We start from the raw sequence: 9,615 nt of genomic DNA, 5'->3' as shown, positions 1-9,615 counted from the left end.
GGTATATAGTTTAAAATAATAAAAAGTAAATGTTTATGCAATCAAGAATAATTGTAATACACTAATACCTATATTTATAAATTAACGTAACTTGGACTCGATTAAAATTAACTCGTTTTTATTATATTTATATCGATAAAAATCAGTTAGATTTTAAAAAGTTAAAATTAATTTAACTAACGTCTAATTAACTCTGTAACTCGTTTATGCCCAGGCTTGCCGCTTGCATATTGCTTGCAACGTAACAAATCATGTATGATCCGACTGATTCAAGCCTAAATAAATGCCGTGTCCTAGCTGTTTAGCACGGATGTGGGAAAAAACAAAATTGGTTGTATTTCGCCGCATGCTGGTCCTTAAAATTATGAATCGCAAGCATTCGTCCGCACTAGTTAGGGCACTACGTCAAGTTAGGTAAGTAACCTTATAGGATTTAGTTACATAGTCTGATACATAAAGCTCTATAGAGACGGTCGTCAGAGCAGAGAAATGTAAATTGAAATTAAAATAAACCTCGACAGATATTATAATAATATTGAAACATGTTTTTAACACCCACTGTTATGTAGGTACTAAATAGTAATATCCAGTGGCAAGTGCGTCAAAATTGACATCATATGCCTACCACTCGGTTATATTATACATGGTGATTTACCAAGGGCCCACGCCCCACCTTATATTTATCCTTAAACAATGTAGTTACTAAATTTATATTTTTTGGAATTTTTAAAAATATATAAGGACCACATTTTCAAATACTTAAAAATTAAAATTGTATAACGTTTATAGCAAATGGCGATACAGGCTTCATAATTTCTTAAAACATTGACGTATTTTTCTGTTTTAGATTCTGAGTGGAACGATGAATGTATTGATTTTACAATGATGAGTGTATTTTTATAACAAGTTTTGTTCGGATTAGAATATTACAACTCGAGTCAATAATTATGTAGAAAATATGGTATCGGTGCACGTGCGGGGGGGGGGGGGGGTTAATGGTTCAAACCTCAACCCTAAAGGTTTTCAAACAATATTATTTTTCGACGTGCAGCTATTATATATTATATAAAAATTATAGGTACTATTATTTTAAATATTATTTTGTATTAACTATTCGACTATATTGACGTTCGCACGTTCTACACAATACATATTACCTACCTATATTATTATTATTTACAATTCTTGTCCATGTCGTATCCGCCGGTGTAATACGTTATTTTATGATTTATTCAGCAGTTCTTGTCGCCTTTAGTGTTTGATGTCTTTAATAAATTTTCTTGGAACATATTATAATATCCGTGTAGCGTTTATACTGCAGGTCTAATCTGTATAATTGATTAACGATGTTTTTTATTTAAAATATATATTTCAACGATTTTTTAGTCGTTAAATCTGTGACAATTGATTATACACTCGACAAAAAGAAACAATATTTTTTTGTTCACATCAAAATATATTTATTAATTATAAACCAAAAACAATACGAAAATGTGTAAACAATAATTTTCAAAAAAATTAGGACATTATTGGCTATAAATATAATATTTTACATAATTATGTTCGGATAATAAAAGGAAAAAAAATCGAAATTTACAATAAAATGTGAATAATTTAACAATTTAAGACAATTTAATGAAATTTAAAGAAAAAAATAATATTCCTACAACGGACAGGAGACACAATAAACAAGGGGGGGAGAATGCGAGATGGCGAATTGGTGCGGAAATGCAGTGTTGCTGGCCACTGGTCACCTCTGCACGTTCTCCGACCTGTCCCGCGGGTTGACGAGTGTCACTGGCGCGTTTGCTAGGACGCTTGACGACCTTGCCCAGCCGGCGAGGCCAGACCGAGACGGCCACGGGAGTGACTACGGTTGACGCAAAACGGACGGAGGCTAGTGCGCGCGAACGGTCGACGGCGCGACGACTTGGCTGACGGACGGCGAAGACCAAGACGCGGAGCGAGCGAAGTGAGATTTTGTGCTGCGGCACCGGTGGGGACGAGCGAAGAGACCGATGTGGGATTGCCGCTGGTCGAAAAGGCGAGAGTCAGCGGACCACAACGCGATCCTTGACTCTCGGGAATTTTCGTCCTGGCGTTGTCCCTTCGGCCGCGTCTTCGTTCCGCCGCTGCAGTGAAGTCACACGCCGCCAGACCCTGTAAAACAGTTAAGTTTCCGCGAGTCCAGCACCGCTGTCGTCCCCGTGTTCCTGCACGCAAATCTCCATACCACTCACCCAGTGCCGAAGTCTCCGCCGCTGCCGTCGTATACCGAGTCGCCATCGCCGTCGTACCGGTCGGTGTACCGTCGGGGCGGAATCGTTGCCCGCGCCGGTACCTCTACTACAGCCGCCGTGTCGTCGCCGTCTTCCGTCGCCGCCGCTCCACTCGTGACCGTAACTGCAGTCGGGCGCTCGCCGAGCCGCCAGAGGGTCTCGCGCGTCAACGACGACCGAGCGCGCTACGCCAGCGAACCCGTCGCGCCGAGGGTGGTCGGAGAACATGCGCGGGTGACTTACCGCCGCGCACCGTCCGTGCTCTTTCTCGCATCTTCCCCTCCATTCCGTCGACGTCATCCTGTCCGTCGTTCTCATCCAAAACGTCGTCGAGCGGTCTGCCCTCGGGAGTCGGAGTGGGATCGACAGGCCCCGACTCCCGAGGACGGCGCGTCCCCCCACACGACGACGTACAACTGATCGTCAGATAAACGGAATGGTCCTCTTCTACTTCCGAAATGTTCGAATCGTCGTCTTCCTGGACCGTGTTGTTGTTGCCGAGCGGTGCTGTCTCTGGGATCGGAGTAAGCTCCGACTCTGCTGCAGACGACAGCGCATCGCCGCTCGGCAATCCATCACTGTGCAAGGAGACGGACTCCTCGACGTTTTCGTTGAACTCTTTTCCATCTGCGCCTCCAAGAATCGGATTTTGTCCTCCAGGCTCCGACTCCGGGGTCTGATCGTCGCCACTTGCAATAGTTGCGCCCGTATCAATGGCAGACAGAAGAAGACGAGTAGCTAAACGCACGAGGTATTTGTTGCTTTCGTCAGCGTAAGTGCCTTCCATTTTGTTGACCACAATGTCTTCTATAAGATTTCGAGCAATATGACGTTTACCGCGTCGCGGTCGATGTTATAATAGTTAGGTGCCATCTTTTATTTTTTTGAGTGAAGACAATATGTACGTGTACGTTAGGATTGAATTGAGAATTGGTAATGAGCTTAATACAATTTATATTCCAACGCAGAGACCGATCTCCGAGAAAATCTCCCAGACGACGACGTGTATTACCTACTATAGCCAGCTGGTATGTTTATTTTTCTCGTCGGCACGCAGTATTAGAAGAATTTCGAGCGCGTTAATTTTTATAAAGACCATTATTATTAGGTAGGTAGGTATTGATATTTAATATTTTTATACCTAATATTTTAACGAGAATAGTTTCTGGTATTACGATTATGTATATTTATTCTGTGACTAGATTTCAACTTTTGGGTGATCTTTTATATATGTTACGGGAAAAGTAGGAAACTGAACAAGGTCCAATTCGATTTGGGCACTATAGGTTAAATATTGAATAATAGGTATATATTAGAAATCGTGTAAAACATCTTACTAAAAACTTAAATAAACATAAAAAAACTTGAAATAGATGCTTCAAATATTAGTTGCCAATTGATAATTTTTAAATCTATTATTCAATATGGTACCTCCTACAGAAGAATTAATATGTTTTATCTAAAAGTGGTTTGACATTAATGAGATGATTGATGAATATTATTGATTATTATTAAATTATAGTTATTTTAATATTAATTATTACTAAAAGGTAATATTAGACACATATGATAGCATTATATTACTTTATTTATTATCACATAGGTTTAAATAATATGATGATTAAAAAACCGAAGTAATTACCTATTGTTTTACAATTTGTAAAAATTGCCTGATATGATAATATTATACTCGAGTATAATGAATTACAATATACTAAATCAAGGCCAGGATCTCCAGGTGGGGTGCGTTCCGTATTTTAGAATAATTATGTGCAGGTTTCTATTGTACTCGTAGTCTTTTTTTTTTCATTCTTAAAACTCCATCATAGTGCATTGTGATTTACAGTGCTTTCAAAGCTCTGTTTGTTTTTTAAATTTACCCGGGACCACGACGACTTAACGTTTGATGTTGGCACCGGAACGTCTGTAACCTCAAAAATGTATCGAACACTCGAATAGTAACGCCAAAACGCACATGGGTTTCGCCAATTTTACAATTTAACATACCTATCTATAATGTCTATATACTATAGACATTATAATACGAATTATATATCCATACGAATGTAGGATTTGATAGATCTCAGATCTGGATTCTGGATAGTGGATGCCGCGGTTGTTAAAGACGCATGATATTGGTCTGATAATGTTTTATATTTTTATCTCTCTTCCTGTCGACCCGAGATAGTTGTATCTATTCTGGAATCTCAATTATTATTGATAACCGAAAATCGTAAATTGAAAATACGCAATTTTAATATTGTATAATAGATAAATATTATGATTTATAATATTATGTACTAGTTTTTTTTATACGAACGAGCCTGCTGCCTGCGAGTTACAAGTTGATCACGTTCCATGTTCGGGACTAGGCGATCGTCAATCGTCGTCAATAAATTTCATGCCTTTTTTTTTGACGATACTATAGTGCGTTTTTCCTCGCGTATAAATTGATTGGGAAAATCAAAGCGGCCAGAGGGTCCTTTCGGGATTCCGTTGGGTTTCATATTTTACACGAATAACTGTCGTTGGTTCGGTTTCTATCGCACATCATACCTATCACGGAGTAAATAAATACATTTTATTATGTGCTAATCCGATTCGTAAGTATAAAAGTTTACCTTATAATAACGAAAACCTTACGGTTTTTATTGAATTGTTAAGCACCCACCCCTGTTCTTAGAACACGTCGAGGGCAGCAGTTTTAGATGTTCTACACAACCGTTGTTCGATTCCAATATTTTAATTACAAAGCAAGTAAAACGTATATTAAAATGATAATGACTTGCTTGAAATTAAAATGTCATTAAAATCCTCCTAGTTGACTTAAGTAATAATCTTACTTACCTTTAAATATTAAAATAGGTAAATTTACCGTAGTTTTAAAAATAATAAGTAAAATGGATTATCGTGAACATAAAATTTGGTATATTGTACGTTTGTAAGACAACACACGCTGATGTGGCAACTTCTGAATACACTCAGCACTGAGATTTCGACAATTCATTAGTAAATAACGCATCGAAAAATATTATCCGCCATGAATTATAGTTTGTGTTATGCTTAAGTAGGTACCTAAAGAACAATACTTAAACACATTTTAAAATTCTCTACATATTCATTCATAGTATCTTACAATCATAGTATCATAATATTTTATAAAAAGGTACATAAATGTATAATTTAATAAATATATTAATTACATACTCTTTAGGTAAAGAAATTGCATAGGTACCCATAAACCTCAATAAAATACAATTGTATTTCTAATTCTTATCTTTATTTGATTTTAGTTCCAAATGTCATCTTTCCGGGCTCGAAAAAGTGGTATTCACACTTTGAATAATTCTATAAGCTCACCTTCCATTTTAAAAAAATGTGGACAGCAATCAATAAATAATGTACCTGGTCGAAAAGTGTGTTTTGATTTATTCAATAACTTGAAATTATTACTCATCAATTATGATAGCAGTAATAAAGATGATCAAATAGAGTATAACAATCTAATTTGTGACATTAGAGATTTGGCTACCGAAATTAATGTAAGTTGAGCAAACAATATAAAAAATATATGTTATAAAAGTATATAGGTACCTAGTATATTATTTTAATATTTTATTGTATTTCATATTTATTTAATTACTTTAATGTTTAAACTTATAGGAAAAATATATTTTATATACTTTACCATAAATTATGTGGAGTATTATCGTATTAATTAAATAAAACAATACAATTTAATGAACTTTGAATAGGTACCTACTTGTCAGCAATTATCAAATAATAAAAATAAAGTGTATAATGAAATAATTTACAGGATAATGAACTTATCAAGTTATTGAAAGATGCCAGAAATTGTGTGAATATTCTAAATGAAAATCTTACACTTTTTGTAAAAGTTATATTGGTAAGAGTTATGAATTGCCTATGATGTATATTATAGAAAACTATCAACTATGTACATTTTTTTTTACCAGATTTTAAAATGGATGAACAGAAGTGATGATGTAGTCAAGGAATATCGTTTATTTTTACTCAATGTTTGTACTGCATACAGCTATCATACACAATTTGCAATAGAACAACTCGTGGCATGTTTTTCTCATGGTAATGCCAAAACTGACATAAAATATGAAAAATATTAGGTATCTATATTCTTTGAACATTTTATAGTGGACAGTACTGTTTATGATCGTGTCAATGGTATGCCATCTCAAGAAGAAGAAAGAGGATTTAAAAATGTCCATGTGACTCTTAAAGCTCTCTTGAAAGTCATTCCACTGTAAGAAATCTAAATAAACATATTTATATAACATAAGAATTAATTTGTTATTTTAAATACTTTCTTTAGAGCAAAAGATTTATTAATATCAGCTCTTAAAAAAAAGTTCCCATACAAAACAAATACTTCTTACTCCCATCTTCACTACATACACAATTTACTTTACATTTTTGAGTATGAACCATCCTTAAGAAAAAATATTCTCTGTCTCATTATCAACAAGTGAGTTAAGCAAAAGAATTTGAATCCTATAAACATTTAAGTTTTGTTAAATATCTATATTATTTTTGCAGATTAGTAGAAATTGATGTTCATATATCCAAAGACGCACTAGACCGATTGGAATCAAATATTAATAATGAAATTGAAGACATATTTCCAATGGATGTAGATGATGGAGGTTGCATGAAAGTTTGTCCTAATACAATTGAAGAGGAAAATTTTTCAGATACATTAGATATTTGTCTCAAAAGAATATTTACTTATATGAAAACTACTTGTCATAGTCCTGATGGTATTTTATTGTAAGTATAATTTAGATTGACTAAAAAATAATTTATGTTCCAACTCTGGGTACATATTTTTTTTAATATTCAATTTTAAAATAATAATAATTGCATTTATGTTCTTTTCAGATGGGACAATACTAAATCATTATATCATGATTTGTTATCAATATTTGAAAGTGAAATTCTTCCAACATACTTGTGCAGTCATATTCAATATGTAATTTACTATTTTCTTAGTTTTAAAACTACTCTAGCAGAAAATTTTAGTAATTGGTTGTTGAAAAAATGTATTGATGTATCATCTTCATCTACTCTGCGACAAGCAGCAGCTGGTTATTTAGCTAGTTTTCTTTGCAGAGCACCATTTATTACAAATAAGTAATACATTGTGAAATATATTAAACAATACTGAATACTAAAATGTGTATATATAATTTTTAGCGTCCTGAAGAATACTCTTTTTGAAATATCTATGTGGTGTAATAACTATATTAATAGTGTAGATAAATCTGTTAAAGTAGTAGACGAAGAGTTATTAAGATGGCATTCAGTATTTTATTCAATGTGTCAAGCATTATTCTATATAATTTCTTTCAGACATCAAGATCTAATGGATAATAAACGAAGTAAGTTTTGATTTTTTCCAGAGTAGTAGAATAATTCTATATTTCATAAGTATCCCTAAACGAACTTGTATCTGGGAGGAATTTATGGGTCCAAACCCTCTTCCCCTTTTCTTCTAGTGGTATTACAAACTGAAGGGAGAATTGTGTTAAAATAACACACTCTACCACATTATTTTATTGCAAACAAGCATTACAAAAATATACAATGTGGTAATTGAACTTGAATTACAGAAGTTATATACAATTTCATTCTACAACAATTAATATATATAATTAGCCTGATATACCATACCAAGCTTTGGATTTATTTTATGCATACTGTTCTAATTTCATAGTCCGATGCATTTTTTCTGATCGACTAGTTGGCCACCAGTCTCATTCTGAAATCTTCTTTACAAGCTGGCTGATCTAAATTTCCATGCTGAATTTGCTGTGATTATTGACCCACTCAAGATGCTAAATGGAAGAGTTCAGATATCGTGACCACCTTCTAAGTTCTGAATAGTGCCGAGGGTATTGAGGATGGCCTCCCTATTCACTGCCGGGTTGACCAAATCTTGACCAACCTGGTCCTCGAAATCTCAGACCACAGATTAGGTTAGGTAAATCCACGGTGACCTCTCATCAGGTGACGGCCAAACAATGCATATCGCATATGGTCTAATCACTGTTCGTCCCAGTATGAGTAGTGGATATTTTGTGTTTTGTTTTCAATACAAAAATATGTGCTAAGAACTGAAAAGAAACCAATAAATAAATATAGAATCCAAATTTCTTACTTATAAATTAATTTTACATTATTCAATATCCATACTACAAGTAAAACAATTACAAATGTTTTTATATTCTTAGATTATGAGATTTATTATGAGTTTATACTTATACATTTTTTTGGTTTCATTATCTGTACATTTTATTATATATTTTTTAATAAATAACAATGATATTATTTTTTTCAGATCTTAGATTCATGGAAAATTTAAATTTGTCTAATATAGTTACATGTAGATTAAGTCCACTGCGTCTATGTTGTTCAAAAGTAGTCGATCGTTTTGCACTTATCACAAAAACATATCAATTGACTTATTGCTATGTGGTAATGGATGGTCATATAAGAGTCACTGATCAATCAATCAAGGATGAATGGTTGTACTCTTACTTTCCATTTGATCCATACGTTCTTCCTCGGTGAGTCATATTCTTTATTTATTAATAAATAATAATAAAACAAAATTAATTATGTTACTTTATCTGTTAATTAAAATATTTTAATTATTAACAAAAATGTGTATACCATAGTGCATTTTATCCTAAGTAAAATTAAATACATTTATGTTTTGTTTAACATAATATTAATGCTCCTTCTGTTAATAAAAATCAATTTAAACCTAATAAAATTTTTTTTATATTTGTTGTTTTTAATTCTTTTACAACCAAAATAATATTATTGTATTTGAAATAAATCATACTGATTTTAATTCTATAAACCTTTTATAAAGTATTAAGCAGTTAATTTTTCAATAAATATATAAATTAATCATTTTTATTAAATATTTTATTGAAAATTTCAACATAATTATTAAACTATTAAAATATGTCCTATAATAGGTAGTAATTGTTTACATTATACATTTTTAGATCAAAGAATTTGATTATACCAGATTTATACAGAGACATTGATAGTATAAAAAGTTCTAAAGGAGGAGATATAAATATTGACAAAATCCCTTCATCAGTTCCAGACAACATGGATATTAGTCCGAGTATGGTATTATCTCCTTCACCTGCCAAAACAGATTGGTTAGGACAGTTTGCTTATGGAAATAACACACATATATCGTTTTGATGATATATACTATTGTTCAAAAGAATAATTTATTTTGTTATTATCTGAGTAATATAATACATGTAATATGTAA

The 9,615-nt window shown here is 33.1% G+C and overlaps 1 protein-coding gene across 1 annotated transcript; it reads left to right on the top strand.

Moving 5' to 3' along the window:
- Positions 1-4,239: 4,239 nt before the first annotated feature.
- LOC132951098 (RNA polymerase I-specific transcription initiation factor RRN3-like) lies at positions 4,240-9,615 on the top strand. Its single transcript, XM_061022814.1, has 11 exons — positions 4,240-4,882; positions 5,573-5,821; positions 6,097-6,186; positions 6,257-6,386; positions 6,453-6,561; positions 6,631-6,783; positions 6,855-7,085; positions 7,197-7,448; positions 7,512-7,696; positions 8,656-8,884; positions 9,335-9,615. Exons 2-11 carry the CDS (start codon positions 5,579-5,581, stop codon positions 9,540-9,542), a joined length of 1,830 nt encoding a protein of 609 aa, XP_060878797.1. The 5' UTR covers positions 4,240-4,882; positions 5,573-5,578; the 3' UTR covers positions 9,543-9,615.

This window comes from Metopolophium dirhodum, chromosome 8 (assembly GCF_019925205.1).
Source record: "Metopolophium dirhodum isolate CAU chromosome 8, ASM1992520v1, whole genome shotgun sequence".
Lineage (NCBI taxonomy): Eukaryota > Metazoa > Arthropoda > Insecta > Hemiptera > Aphididae > Metopolophium > Metopolophium dirhodum.
This window is presented reverse-complemented; position numbering and strand designations above follow the sequence as displayed.

What these genes read in the sequence shown, in the direction of transcription:
- LOC132951098 (XM_061022814.1), top strand. Translation starts at nt 5,579, where the DNA reads ATGTCATCTTTCCGGGCTCGAAAAAGTGGTATTCACACTTTGAATAAT. An exon ending in ATTTGGCTACCGAAATTAAT is followed by an intron (nt 5,822 to 6,096) that starts GTAAGTTGAGCA and finishes AATAATTTACAG; the next exon opens with GATAATGAACTTATCAAGTT. An exon ending in AGTCCTGATGGTATTTTATT is followed by an intron (nt 7,086 to 7,196) that starts GTAAGTATAATT and finishes TGTTCTTTTCAG; the next exon opens with ATGGGACAATACTAAATCAT.